The sequence below is a fragment of the Oryza glaberrima genome, chromosome 10, assembly GCF_000147395.1.
Source record: "Oryza glaberrima chromosome 10, OglaRS2, whole genome shotgun sequence".
Taxonomy (NCBI): domain Eukaryota; kingdom Viridiplantae; phylum Streptophyta; class Magnoliopsida; order Poales; family Poaceae; genus Oryza; species Oryza glaberrima.
The window spans coordinates 21,434,458-21,448,227 of record NC_068335.1 but is presented as its reverse complement, the minus strand read 5'-3'; the positions used below and the strand labels follow the sequence as shown (position 1 = coordinate 21,448,227).

Below are 13,770 nucleotides of genomic sequence, written 5' to 3'. Positions count from 1 at the left end.
CATAGGAAATTATCACAGCACAGGGTGCTTTACTTGTAGCTATTTCAATTGAATTCATGGGAAGGAACAAGACTTATCTTTGCTTGAAGTGCCCAGGTGTTGACTTTGTTTCATTTCACCCTAGTTTCAGTCAAAATGAGCCGTGAAAATTCAGTCTGCGGCGCTGCAGCACTGAATCTGAAATTTCTGAACATACATACGTGGTAGTCCGACAGTGAGAAAATTTTGAAGCAAACCAGATTCAGAAACATAAAGATGCAACTAATTGTAGGTCTTGCCCTCTCATCTTGGATGGACTGAATCACTGAAAAGTACCCTCTCCGTTTCAGGTTATAAGATATTTTTACTTTGGTCAAAGTCAAACTGCTTTAAATTTGACTAAGTTTATAGAAATTAATAATTAAATATATTTTTATAATAAATTTATCTTGGGTCAAAAATATTACTCCCTCCGTTCCATAATATAACAACCTAGTACCAATTGGATATTTCATAGTACAACGAATCTGGATATATAGGATGGTGTCTAGATTTCATATATAGGGTACTATGAAATGTCATATCCAGTAGACCGATACTAGGTTGCTATATTATGAGACGAAGGGAGTACTATTTTGTTCTATAAACTTGGTCAAACTTAAAATAGTTTGATTTTGACTAAAGTCAAAAATATTTTATAACCTGAAACGGATGGAGTAGGATGGCATGGCCTGGACTCTGAATTTTTCTGAAAGTTGCAAATGTGCAACGAGACATTATCAATTGATCATCTACACAGGTGTCATTATCAATTGATCTTCTCGTCTTAACAAATGGGATGATTGCAGCTAGCTTCTCCAGAAATCTTAGCATTTGATATCGCAGGACGCCAGTCAAAACCCGTTTGGTGCTCAGAAATTCCATCCATTATTCAGAAACGCTCTCAAGGACTTCTCTCAAAACCATCAATCGGTGAAGGCTCATCTCATCTCGTCTCATCTATGAGATGAACAAGCAGATCCGCGTCCCAACCCAGCGATGCAACGGAAGCCCGGTAAGGGGCAAGAGCCGGCGGCAGAGGTTTAGCCCATGGGCTGGCACCGACGGACCAGCAAGGCACGGCCCGCTACAGTTGCCGTGTCTTAGCGGGCCCGTGCCGTGTTGGGCTGGGACGCCCAATTGGCCTCCTATCCACGAGCTCGATCAATATGGCCATTTTATGGGCCAGATTTCATGTGGCCGTTGGATACTATGGACCTGAACGTGGGCCCAACAGCTGCCCACACTCGTATGTCACTGTTACGCGGGCCCATATAGTTTCTAGCACACATAGGGACTGAACGTGGGCCACAAAACCCATTCAGAAGCCCAACAAAACTCTTGGCCCATGCCTAATCCAGCACATATACCTCGCTGAAAAATATCAACAAGTCCTTGTTTGGTTTGGAGGGATTGAAGGAGATTGGAGAGGATTGAAGAGAAATAATTCCACATCATATTAGGTGTGGAATAAATTCGGGACCACCTATACATTTGTCGACAAATTTTCTTCTAAAAATTTGACAGATGTAATTATAGTACAATCGTAGTGTAATTACATTGTAACTTATATGTAATTACACTGTAACTTGCATGTAACTACAGTGTAACTTATATGTAAGTTTCACATAATTTTGAATCGTTAGATCTATTACAAGATTTGTTTTGGTGATGAAGAAAACAAATCATAGCACACACATATGTGAAAGAATTTATTCCCACAACCTCCATTTTATCGAAATAACATGTTACGGAGAGATTTTTGAAAGTTACATACAAGTTACACTATAGTTACAGTGTAATTACATGCAAGTTACAGTGTAATTACACTACGATTGTACTGTAATTACATCTGTCAAATTTTTGGGGTAAAATTTGTCGACAAATATATAGCAAAATTGATAAATTCCCTCCAATCCCTCCCTCATGGAGATTAACCGAACAAGGCCTAAAGGATCTTGAATAATTTCATCATTTGTATCTTGTGAACGTTCTATTTTCTATTACTAAAGAGCGTACAGAGAAATGCAAGTCTTTTGCATGTTCGCGGAAAAAATACTAAGGAGAAGAGCCACGAGGATGTACATTTTTTTCAGTTTGAGAGGTTTTCTGAAAGTTGCTAGAGCAGTTCGAGCACTGGAAGTCAAGACTGAACTTTAGTCACTGCCATGTGCCATGGCTGCTTGCCTGCTTCACAATACCAAGAGCAACAGATTCTGTCGATTCACGCATCAACTGAAGTGTGACACTCGCTTACAAAAATTTGACTGATGTAGTACGAAAAAAAAAAATCAAAGTTGGCGTGCGGTGATGAGTCAGTAAAGAGCAGCTGAATTCCCAAACCATTTGAAAAAGAAAAGGAGAAAAGATGCTCAAAGCCAAAAGGGAACCGAGATGAGTAGGAGCATCTCATGCTGCCCTCAAAAACAAGATCAACGCAACTAATCCCACCACATGCATGCATGAACGCCACACTACCATCAGCATTCAGAAACCCACCTAAGCTTGCAGAAAAGCTATCAGCAGCAGAAGCAGTAGTTGCGTACGCCACCCAAAAGAGTGAGGAATCTTTGGTTTTTAACCACGCAAATGTTCATGTTCTTTCTTCTTCTTTTTTTCAGGTCTCCAGATCACCTTGCATTGCATTGCTCTCTCTCTCTGTCTGCATATCCGATGTTCTAGTTGGTACAGAGTTTCAGTTGTGTGAAAAATCTTTGTTGTTCCAATCACCATCGAAGTATCGAACTCATCTAATCACCAATCCATACTGTGTGCTGGTTAATTGGCTCTACTTTATGATGTGTCTTTAAATTACTACTCCTAGCTTATGCAGGATTAGGTGTAGTTTACTGCAAAGTGTTGAACGAGCTTATATTCGTCTTAATCCACAAAGATGTATTTTTTTCATGAACCTTTAGTTTGGATATGTACAAGAGTAACTTTAGTGCTCAACTGACGATCAGGTACACTGTCCAGCTGGTGGATACGTACGTTCTGCAGCTGACTTCACTGATGACTAGTGTGCAGAGTAAGCAGCTGCTTGATGACTGAAGTATATGTTATGTTAATTCCCATTTCATGGAAACTAATATTGTAATCTCGCAGTAGTTATGATCTTTGCAGTTTTACCTAAACTGACTTCTCACTGAAATGAAATGAAGCTCTTCTGCATTTTTTATAAAAAAAAATATTTGCAGTTTTACCTGAATTTACTTCTTAATAAAATGAAATGCAGTTCGATTAAAAAAAAAACCTTTGCAGTTTTACCTGGATTTACTGTCCTGTCCTGAAAAGAGATTAACAGCTGCAGGGTGGGTAATGCATATGCATGCTCGATCAGCATTTCGTCAGAGACGCGTCAGTGAGAGAAGACAAAGAGCTCGATCACGTTGAAGCAGCACAATATTCGCGTAACATCCACGAGCGAATCAAAGGCGTACTTGTAGTGTAAATGCTATGTTTATCTGAGATAACATATTTTATGATTTTGAGTACTTGCTCACTTTTTTCCTATAAAAAAAAAGAAACAAGTCTCATATATATATGCAGGGCATGTGCATTTGGATATTATGGATTTTGTTATAAAATCTGATAATCATAATGCATGTGCTGCAAAAATAAAGGACCATAGTTTGTACAACATCTTTTTTTGTTTCAGTTCGTTTCTTTTGTCGTTCTCACAAAAATGCATATTCCTTCATATTTTTGCGTGTTCCAACTCGCGTGTTTAGAGCTCTTTTTTTTTTCTTTTATTCAAAAAGAACAACTCTCATATATGCAGCGCATGTGCATTTGGATAATAGGAATTTTGTTAGGAATCTGCCAATCATAATACATATGTATTGTAAAAATAAAATATCATAGTTAGGACAAACATCTTATTTCGCCGTTCTCGAAAAAAATGCATATTCTTTCATATTTTCTTTATGTTTTTGACTCACGCGTACTAAACGGTGTGTTACTTGCATCACATGATACAGAGGCCGAGACTGATAAACGTGAAAAACAAAAGAAGACCAGGAGAGAAGTGCATATATTCCTTTTTCTCACACAAAATTCCTCCCTTACTAGCTAAGTTATACCATTTTCCTCAAGCCTCCCTCACCATCTCAAACTACACACACTTGCCTAGGAGAGTAGAGGGGAAGAAAAACACAAAATAAAAAGAGAGAATAGATGAGATGAGATGAGATACCATCTCTAGTAATCTCGATGCATCTCCAACGCATGGTTGGCCATAAAGCCCAAGCCAAAGGGAGAGAGAATTTGATACAACTTTTATTTTGCGCGCGAAAAGCTATCAAAGAGAGAGAAGAAGAAGAGAAAAACTTAGCAAAAGCAGCTTAAAAACAGCGTCGTCACGCTGCCTCCCGCTTCCCCCTCTTCGTCTTCTTCTTCTTCCTCCAATGGCGGTGGCGCAGGCGTCGCTGCTGCAGAGCTTCCCGTTCAGGGCGGCGGTGTTCGCGGCGTGCGTGCTGCTGCTCCCCCTCGTGCCGTCGCCGCAGGCGCCGGCGGCGGGGGGAGATGGTGGCGGCGGCGGCGGCCGTGGGGAGGCGTTTCTTGCCAAGGTGTGGGAGCTGCTCCACCTGCTCGTCGTCGGGATCGCCGTGTCGTACGGGCTGTTCAGCCGCCGGAACGACGCCGGGAGGCGGGGCGACGAGAAGGATGCCGCGGCGCAGGCGAAGGCGGACGCCGCCGGGTACGTGTCGCAGATGATCCACGACTCGCTGGTGTTCGACGACGGTGGCGGCGACGTGGCGCTCGACAGCCCGGGTGGCAACAGGGTGAGGTCGTGGAGCGCGATGCACCACCCCGACGAGCCTGTGGTGGTGGTGGCGACCGGCGGCGCAGGAGGCGGCCGGAGCCACGCCGTGGAGGCGGCGCAGCAGGCGCCGCCGCTGTCGCTGCCCGTAAGAACACTGAAGCCGCAGGGCGAGTCGTCCTCCAGCGCGGGCTACGGCGACGGCGGCGAGCCGTGGGCGGCGCGGCCGCGCAGGATCTCACAGGACACGCCCGGCGGAGGCGGCGGCGGCCATGAAACCGTGCTCCCTTCGCCGATCCCGTGGCGGTCACGGTCGGGGAGGTTCGACGCGTCGGCGCCGAGCCCCCCTTCGCCGTCGCCGAAGAGGCTCTCCCCGGCGTCGTCCCTGTCCAAGGAGACATTAGCCAAGGCCAGTGAGGACTACTCCTCCAGGCGGAGGAGCCCGTACAAGTCATCCCCACCGGCGCCGCCTCCGCCGCCACCTCCGTTCCTCGTCCACGGCTACCATCCGCCGGCGGCCGAACGCCGCACGGCGGCGAAGAGCTTCAAGGAGGAGCTGCAGGAGCAAACCTCCCACAGCTTCACTACCTCCGAATTCAGCCGTAGCAGCAGCAACTCCTCGTCGGCGAAGCCAAGAATCTCCATAGATAGCTCCTCCTCCTCCTCGTCGTACTACCCAGTTGCCAAATCGGTGAGAACAATCAGAGGAGGAAGAGAATCACTCCAGAGCCAGAGCCAAGAACAACCCGACGTCGCCGTCGCCGGCGACGCGCCGGCTCTTCTTCACGGATCGGATTCAGACGATCCGTACGGTGGCTACAGGGCGTACCAATCCATTCCCAGGTTCCAGTACGAGAGAGGCAGCAGCGACCCCATCCTGGGCAACGTGACGGTGTCCTCGGAGAGCAGCGACGACGACGACAGCGACGTCGACGGCGACGGCGAGCTCTCGACGAGGGGGAACTCGCCGAGGAGGGAGTCGTCGCCGGAGGTGGACGAGAACGAGGTGGACAAGAAGGCGGAGGAGTTCATCGCCAGGTTCAGGGAGCAGATCAGGCTGCAGAGAATCGAGTCGATAAAGAAATCCGCGGGGCCGCGTGGTGTCAAGCACGGCAAGTAGCTCGCCCGCCGCCCGCCGCCGGCGATCACCGGCGCCACTTTTTTACTTTTTTTTTTGTTCTCGTTTTGAGCAGAGATAGATAGTACGGTACTATTTGTATTTGTGATAGCTAATTAGTAGTTATCAAGAACCACCTGTAAACAAATTACATTCATGTAGATGATGAATGAGAGTGAGTGCATGTTCATGCTCAATGTCTGGGCAAGGAGATCGACTGTTGCATCTGGCAATCAAACTGGATATCTGTTCCATTATCTAAAAATCTTGCCATGAGCTAATCTGCTAGTAAAACATAGCAGTAATCTGTTACTTCTACTGTATCTTCTTCTGAACTTAACTGAAACAACTTCAGGTTTCAGCCTGTAATTCATTCAGTTCAGTTCAGTTCCCTTTACAGCAGCAAGCAATCTAAGCATTCAGCATTCAGCTTCAGTTAGCTGGTGAAGAATCTGATCCTGATCAGAGGCTACCCTTTAGACTTTAGCTTGCTGGTTTGATTCCAATCCTTGGTTGGATGAGTGGTCCAAATTTACCCAGTTGCACCAGTAGCTGTAATTAAGCCTGTAATTAATTAACTTGAGAGTTTCTTTCCTGTGGTGACCAAGCTGCATTCAGTACTGCATTTCTCTGTACTTTTCTCTCTACTGTATACTATGTCAGCTTGTTGAGAACTAGATTAGATCGGTTGGTTGTTGGAAGCACGCTAGGCTAATCTTGGTGCGTTGCTGACGCATCGTTGTCGGTTGTTTTGTCAGTTATCATCCTGGCATCATGCTGAAATTGATTTGGGGATAAGTTTTGCTCTGAAAACAAACAAACAATACACCATATCAAGGCATCGAAAGGAATGCCCAATGTCCATGGGTTGTTGTGCTTCCAAGAATGTGTAGACATGAGTGAAGGAGTGAGGTGTTACGCTGGAAAGAACAGGTAGGCAAAAAGTTAGGAGGAATATCAACAGGTCATCATCATGTTAATTGTTTTCAACTTTACAAATGCTACTTTTGAAACTCACGAGTTATTTGGATTTCCAATTAGTAATAGATTGAAATAGGCTCAATTTGAAACAGATTGAAATAGGCATAACTTGACACAGATTATTAACCGAGCGTCTGTGATGCATTATCTACACGGTTGTAGATATAAAATGAATATTTTGGTAAATTAACAATTTTTTTGGAAAAAGAAACTTTACACCCTCTCACATCGAACGTTTGAACACATGTATGAAATATTAAATATAGATTAGAAAAATAACTAATTGCACAGATTGCGACTAATTTGTGAGACGAATCTTTTAAGCTTAATTGCTTCATGATTTGACAATATGGTGCTACAATAAACATTTGCTAATGACGGATTAATCAGGCTTAATAAATTCGTCTCGCGGTTTACTTACGGATTCTGTAATTAGTTTTTTATTAGTGTCCGAACACCCTATGCGACACCCTATATAATATATGATATGACGTGCCAACTTTACACCCTGAATCTTAACACCCCATAAGTAATACGGCACAAGAAAAAATTCTTAAGAAGAATGTTTCTTTTTTAGGCACGTAACAACTAATTCGCCTTATACTTTGAGTGACTACATCACACCATAACTCATGTCCATTACATTAGACATCTCTACTTTTATTTTCGTGAAGAAATCTATAGCTATACGTGCATTTGTTCCAAAACGAAACAAACAAAAAAGAAAGATAATGACATAAACACACAGAAGGCCCTGCGAGATGAAGCAATGGATTAAGCGATTAACGTCCTATACAAGCATGGAACTATCCACTTTACCGGATTAGCGGTTTAACCCCCCACACGATCTCCTTAACCCCACCTCTGCAAATCCACGTGGCGTCCGCGTCCTCGAGTCAGTGCTCGGATCCAAGCCCATCCACAAATCAACGGCCGCCATGTCACCTCTAGGGGACCCACGCCCCCGCCCCCGCCCCCGCCCCCGCCCCGTTACCCTGCCCCACCTGTCGGTGGAAGTGGGCCCCACATGTCAGACGGAGGGGTCGCGCGCGGCCGGGTGTACTACTAATCGGATGCGCGGGGGTTGCTGCTCGGTTTGGGCAGTTTCGACTTTTTGGAGAGGAGAGGGTGGGGAGGCGTGAGCGCGAGGGAAGGGGAGGGGATTTCTCGATTTCTTCCGCGCGGTTGCGGAATCGCGAATTCAATTCGATTCCGCTCCACCACCACCACCTCGCGCCGCCCAGCTGCTCCGATTCGCGCTGCGGAGCTTCCCTTTTTCCACCCGCTGATCGATTGATTCGTTGTTTTTTGGGGGGGATTTTTTCTGGTGTGTGTGTTTTTTTTCCCGATCGGATCGGTCCAGATCGGGTCGATTTGGGCGGGGTGGAGGAGGTGGAGGGAAGGGGGAGATGCGGATCGAGGAGCTTCCGGGTGATTCCGGCGGAGGAGGTGGGGATGGTGGTGGTGGTGGTGGCGGCGGGGCGCTGCTGCAGCTGCGTCGTGGGGCGGCGGCGGCGGCGGTGGAGGAGGAGGGTGGGGTGGTGATGCGTGTGGCTTTCGACGCGAAGCGCGCGGCGGTGGGCGTCGGCGCGCGGATGCTGTTCTACCCGACGCTGGTGTACAACGTCGTCAGGAACCGATTCGAGCCGCACTTCCACTGGTGGGATCAGGTCGACGAGGTGGGGAAAATTTCCTACCCCCTCTTTTGATTTCGGTTGTTTTTGGAGGTTTTCCCCCCTCTTCTGGTTGTTGATCGCCGTGGCTTTCGCGTTCATCTTGTGCCGCCGACGGATTTTGCCCTGTAATGTAGCTTCTTACGGTGGTTTGCTGACCATCATGGCAGTTTGCACTCCAAACGTTTAGGGTTAGGTCTTTCCTACTGCATATGCATAGTGGAGAAGAGATTTTCTTCGTTTATAGTTCTTGCCGTATTTGGATTTTTGTTTCAATTTCGATTCGTTTAGTGTTTTGGACCTGTATGTGGGTGATTGGCACTACCTTTTCTGCAGTATTGATTTCTCGATCTGTTTAGAGTTTTAGTTTACTCTGCTCTAATTGTGTACTTTTCTTTTGCTTCGATCAGCATGTTCTGCTCGGTGCTGTTCCTTTCCCCAGCGATGTTCTGCGGCTGAAGGAGCTTGGAGTTTGCGGTGTTGTGACACTGAATGAATCCTACGAGAGGCTGGTTCCCAGGTGCCTGTATGAGGTAGTCACACTGCCAAATCATTCCACTAAATGACTGATCAAATGTGCTGAATAATATGTAGTTCTGTAAGTTTTGCTGCTTCTGTTTGTTAATTCTTTCCTGCGAGTATGGCTCCTGCATATTATTTGTTGTTACTCTGATAACGAGGAGGTGCACGGCCTTGTTGTAAACCACACTGGCATATAGCATAATCAGGTTCCAGTGGTCTCAGTGGTGCAATACTGCAATGTGAAGAGAGCAATTACTGGAGATTTCTGTGTTTGCCATCTAGATGCCCACCCATCAGATCAAGGGTTTGAGAAAAATACTAGAAGCGCCCTTTTGTTTAGCTGATGGGACCACAAATCGCTGTTTGTTAGGTACTATATTGTTATTACCTGACTGTGGTAGTTAAGGTAGATTGAAGATCCTAGGTCAGTGATATGTAAACTACTCATGGTCAACCTAAATGACAAGGTTATAGCAAACATTGTGTTAGTTCAGAAAAAAGAAATCTAATTAGGCATTGAAATGTTCATGCAACATGCTCCTTTTTGAACATTCTGCTTTCTTCTACGTTAAACTGTACATTTGGTGCAATCTTTACATGTTATCTAATCACGCTGGCGCTGTTTTTTTGTAATTTACAACTGATGTGCCATGTCCATGCTAACTTCCCTAAATTTTACATATATCTGTTTCTGCCTGCTGGTCATGAGCGAATGTTCAAATAACTAGCAGTTCTAGGTCACACAACTGAAATGGTCTTTTTGTTTTTTAGGCTCATGGAATTGAAAACCTGGTGTTACCAACTAGAGATTATCTTTATGCACCATCATTTGAGAACCTTTGCCGGGCTGCTGACTTCATCCACAGTAAGAATCTACTCAAATTGCATATCCTATAATACGACGGAATCACTATGTATATTCTAGTTTGTTTTTGACTGTACTGTTCATTGCATGAGTAGATATCAGAACTTGTGATTTGATACCTTATGTTTGGTTTGGTTTGTTTGTAGTAAGAGATGTTTTTTATGTTTGTTGGTCCCAACACCCTGTAATAAATAATTTGTGCATTGTACTTAACTCTACCAATATAATGGCCGTCGCCATTTGGTTTTGCAGTATGCTACTGCAGTTTCCTCTTGAAGCTTGACTGAATATGCTGCTACGTTGTGGATACAAAAAATTTAAGACCTTTTATTTACTGCCTTTTTTGCTCTGCTTGCTCTTCTACATTTTTACTTTTCGTGCATGTTGTGATATTCACTTCCTCTAATGGGGAGGTGGACAAAAATTTAAGTTCATTAATTTCGTAGAGATCCTATTGTGCTGTTGCAATTGTGATTTTTAACTAGGTTTGTCTCGTGTATTTATTTATGTTGTTTTAATCTTGGAAGGAAATGCTTTGTGTGGGAAGTTGACATATGTTCACTGCAAAGCTGGACGTGGACGGAGCACAACAGTTGTTCTTTGCTACTTGGTATGTTAGGTTATTTGGCCATGCAGATACGACTTAATTATATAATCGAAATTTGATACTGACCATTAACTCTGTACTTAGGTGCAATACAAACAAATGACTCCGGCTGAAGCTTATGAACATGTTCGCTTGCGCAGGCCAAGGGTGCTATTAGCTTCTGCACAGCGGCAGGTAAGCTGCCACAAAAAAAATTCTGTGCTTGTGGGCAGAATGATTTCATGGTTGTGTTTCTCTTAAATTCAGAATGCTCTTATTGTGAAAAAAAATATTATGCATTCAGAATTAAATAGGACTGCTTTCAATATCAACCGGACCCATTTATATGACTTCCATCTTGAAAAAAAATTGTTAGACACTAATATATGCAACTTATTATTGGATATTTGAAATGATTTTTAGTGGTCAAGGAGCTCCTTACATTTTTGCTAGTTCCAGAAAAGAGATAAGGTTTTGTCCACTATTCATGATAGTAATAGACACTGTGGCTATCAAGCTGCCCCTACCTTTTGTTTTGTGAACCGGTTCAACTCAATCTTTTAGATTTAGATGTTTGGAGATACTTTACAGTATGCAAGGAACACCTTTATGTTTTTGTCTCCTTTGTTCATATTCAACAGTCAGACTTCATTAACGCTGATGTGTCGCATGCCATATTTTGTAGGCTGTTGAGCAATTCTACCAGCTTAGGGTGAAGAAATCTGGGAAATCCATTTGCCTGGACAGCCCAATAATGAAACCACCGCTGTTCCTTGCCACTCGCAACCTCATTGCATTTGACGAGAAGACATTCGTCATGGTTTCCAAATCGGACCTCGAAGGGTATGATGCGGATACCTTGGCCGTTAACGTGGGCAGTGGCTTGTGGGAGATAAGCCTAGTATACCGCGTGCAGTTTGCGAGCCAGGCGGCCTTTGCAGGGTTCTCATACCTGTGGGTACGATGCCGTGCCCCCCGTAAGAACAAGGAGGCACTCCCTGTCCCTGAGAGTAACAATAGCGTGGGGAGCGAGAGCTGCTCCCTTGAGGCAGAGCAACTCGCCAAACCTCACCCATGTTTGCTTCAAGGTGTCATGGTTAATCCATGATCGTTCGACTTGCATTCGCCGCGACCTTTCTTTTAACTTTTTGTCTGGCATGTCATCCGTATATATTAAAGCCAAGAACATGCAAATGCAATGTGAAGTCCTTAACTCCAGTCTCCTCAGCAAGCAAAGAGTGCAGTTGCTTGGGTATGTACATATCTGTAATAAGTTGACTTCTACATGTACAGAGGTAAATGACAAGGTATCTCAAATCGCTGACCATGTGTCCCAACTAGCCCACTTGATTATTCGGTGGAAACTATCATATATTTTTCCTCTTAACTTCCACGCAACTGCTGTGCATTGCTCGAAGAGAATATTGAATGTGATTAGTAGCTAAAAGTTTCTCCGATGAAGACATGGAAGTGTTGGCTCTCGTCTAATAGGAAGAAACTCCATGAATTCATGCCCACTGTATAATGAATGGATTAACAGCATCAAGGACATCTTTGTAGTTTCTACCGTATATAGTCATATAGGGCTGGTTTGGTTTGAGGTATAAATTAGGCTTACAATATTTGGCAATTTCAATAGTGTTCAGTGTCTTATTTGGTTTGAAGCCAAATTTTAGCATGCCTAAGAAAATGGGTTATTTCAATAGTGAATTTTGTCTATTTTGGCTTCAATTTAAACACAACTTTGCCTTACCAAAATTAGTCATATCAAAACTTGCCAAAATTTGGTATTGACAAAATTTGGTAAGCTCTATTTAGGCCACAAACCAAGCCAATCCATGTATCTTCGTTGTTACATACACGGGGAACGCACGGAACGTACAGTTCTTCATGGGCCGTCGCAAAAAAGGTCGGAGTTTTAGTCTCCGAAACCCCCTTGAATGGGATGATTGGATCCAAACGTGAGACAACGTTACAAACGGAGCTAACTGTGATTCTGTGAACATCTATGGATAGTATCAGAAACCGGCAATACATGATCTTTTTTTTTTTTTGAACTAGGGCATGAAGCCACCATTTCTGTTAGAAATGAGCAAATACCAGAGGAGTCTGGTACAGTGCAGTTTAGCGGCAATACATCGATCGTATCAACACCTCAAGCTGCTGCAAGACCACCGGCGAGCGACTCCGGCTGGCATCGTCGGACATGGACGCGATCCCGGCGGCCGTCGACCAGTGACAGACCCAGGATTTTTATCATGGGTGTGCCCATCTAGTTCAAAAGGGTAAAGACAATCCAAAAACCTCAAGCACATAACACAATTCAAGCCTAATTTATCAGAAGTGCAATACAGACAGTGAAATAATTCAAATAAAGTCTTATATAACAAAACGGTGAAATCTAAGTCGTGGCACTTTTTTCATTGCATAGCAACACCCAAGCTTAATTTTCCATGTTTTTTTTTTGTTTGAACGAGCTAATAGAATTGATTTGCCCATACTATTTCTTAGTTTCCTGTCTTGGAGTTTCCACATTCCATCCTATTTGTCTGGAGGATACCCTCTGCTGTCCAGTGTCCACCCCGATGGACGACAACTTCAGGACGGTGACGATGGAACAATGTATGAGGTATCCGCTCTACCGATCTGTAATTAATGAGAGGGAAACGACGGCGTCGGCGTCGTTGCAGAAGGAGCCACCGCGCCGCGCCTCGGAGGCGCTCGAGCTCGCGTTTGCGGTTGCTGCTCATCTCGGCGACGGCGACGAGTGAACGGAACGGACTCCTCAATCTGCTTGCATATCTGACGCGGACATGATGGGCCAAATGCGGCCCACATGTCACCCACGTCATCCTGGGCCGTGTCGGCCCACTTAGATCCGTCTCGCCACCGCACGTCCGTCTGATTCTCTCTGCGTTTCACCATGAGAACTGCAGTTAAAACTTCTTCGGAACAAAGACTGACAAATTCTTCAGAGCATAAATCAGAAAATTAGACTGAAGAAAATTCTCTGAAGTTGGGGGGGTGGGGTGGGTGGGCTATGACGGTGAGGTTGTCGGCGTGAGAGAGGAGGACGGAAATAGTGACGGGATTGGCATGGTTCCGATTTTAAAAATTCTCAGTGGCACCGAGCCGATAACACGAATTGTAATGTTATATTTTTCTAATATACCATATTTGTAATGGCATAGATTAAATTAACCCTTTCTTATTTGTGAATAAAGTGCCGACTGAACTGAGTTCTAT

The 13,770-nt window shown here is 44.5% G+C and overlaps 2 protein-coding genes across 2 annotated transcripts; both read left to right on the top strand.

Moving 5' to 3' along the window:
* The first annotated feature begins 4,153 nt into the window (after window positions 1–4,153).
* LOC127785757 (formin-like protein 1) lies at window positions 4,154–6,108 on the top strand. Its single transcript, XM_052313155.1, has one exon. It carries the CDS (start codon window positions 4,425–4,427, stop codon window positions 5,898–5,900), a length of 1,476 nt encoding a protein of 491 aa, XP_052169115.1. The 5' UTR covers window positions 4,154–4,424; the 3' UTR covers window positions 5,901–6,108.
* A 1,873-nt stretch (window positions 6,109–7,981) lies between these two features.
* Window positions 7,982–11,841, top strand: LOC127753159 (phosphatidylglycerophosphate phosphatase PTPMT1-like). The gene is made up of 6 exons (XM_052278626.1): window positions 7,982–8,557; window positions 8,962–9,084; window positions 9,845–9,938; window positions 10,466–10,548; window positions 10,630–10,719; window positions 11,210–11,841. The coding sequence occupies exons 1-6, from the start codon at window positions 8,288–8,290 to the stop codon at window positions 11,630–11,632; spliced, it is 1,083 nt and encodes a 360-aa protein (XP_052134586.1). The 5' UTR covers window positions 7,982–8,287; the 3' UTR covers window positions 11,633–11,841.
* Window positions 11,842–13,770: the final 1,929 nt, after the last annotated feature.

Bases quoted from the DNA above. Each gene is read 5' to 3' on its own strand.
- LOC127785757 (XM_052313155.1), top strand. From the start codon at position 4,425: ATGGCGGTGGCGCAGGCGTCGCTGCTGCAGAGCTTCCCGTTCAGGGCG.
- LOC127753159 (XM_052278626.1), top strand. From the start codon at position 8,288: ATGCGGATCGAGGAGCTTCCGGGTGATTCCGGCGGAGGAGGTGGGGAT. The intron at 9,939-10,465 runs GTAAGAATCTAC...TAATCTTGGAAG, and splicing joins GGCTGCTGACTTCATCCACA to GAAATGCTTTGTGTGGGAAG. The intron at 10,549-10,629 runs GTATGTTAGGTT...CTCTGTACTTAG, and splicing joins CAGTTGTTCTTTGCTACTTG to GTGCAATACAAACAAATGAC.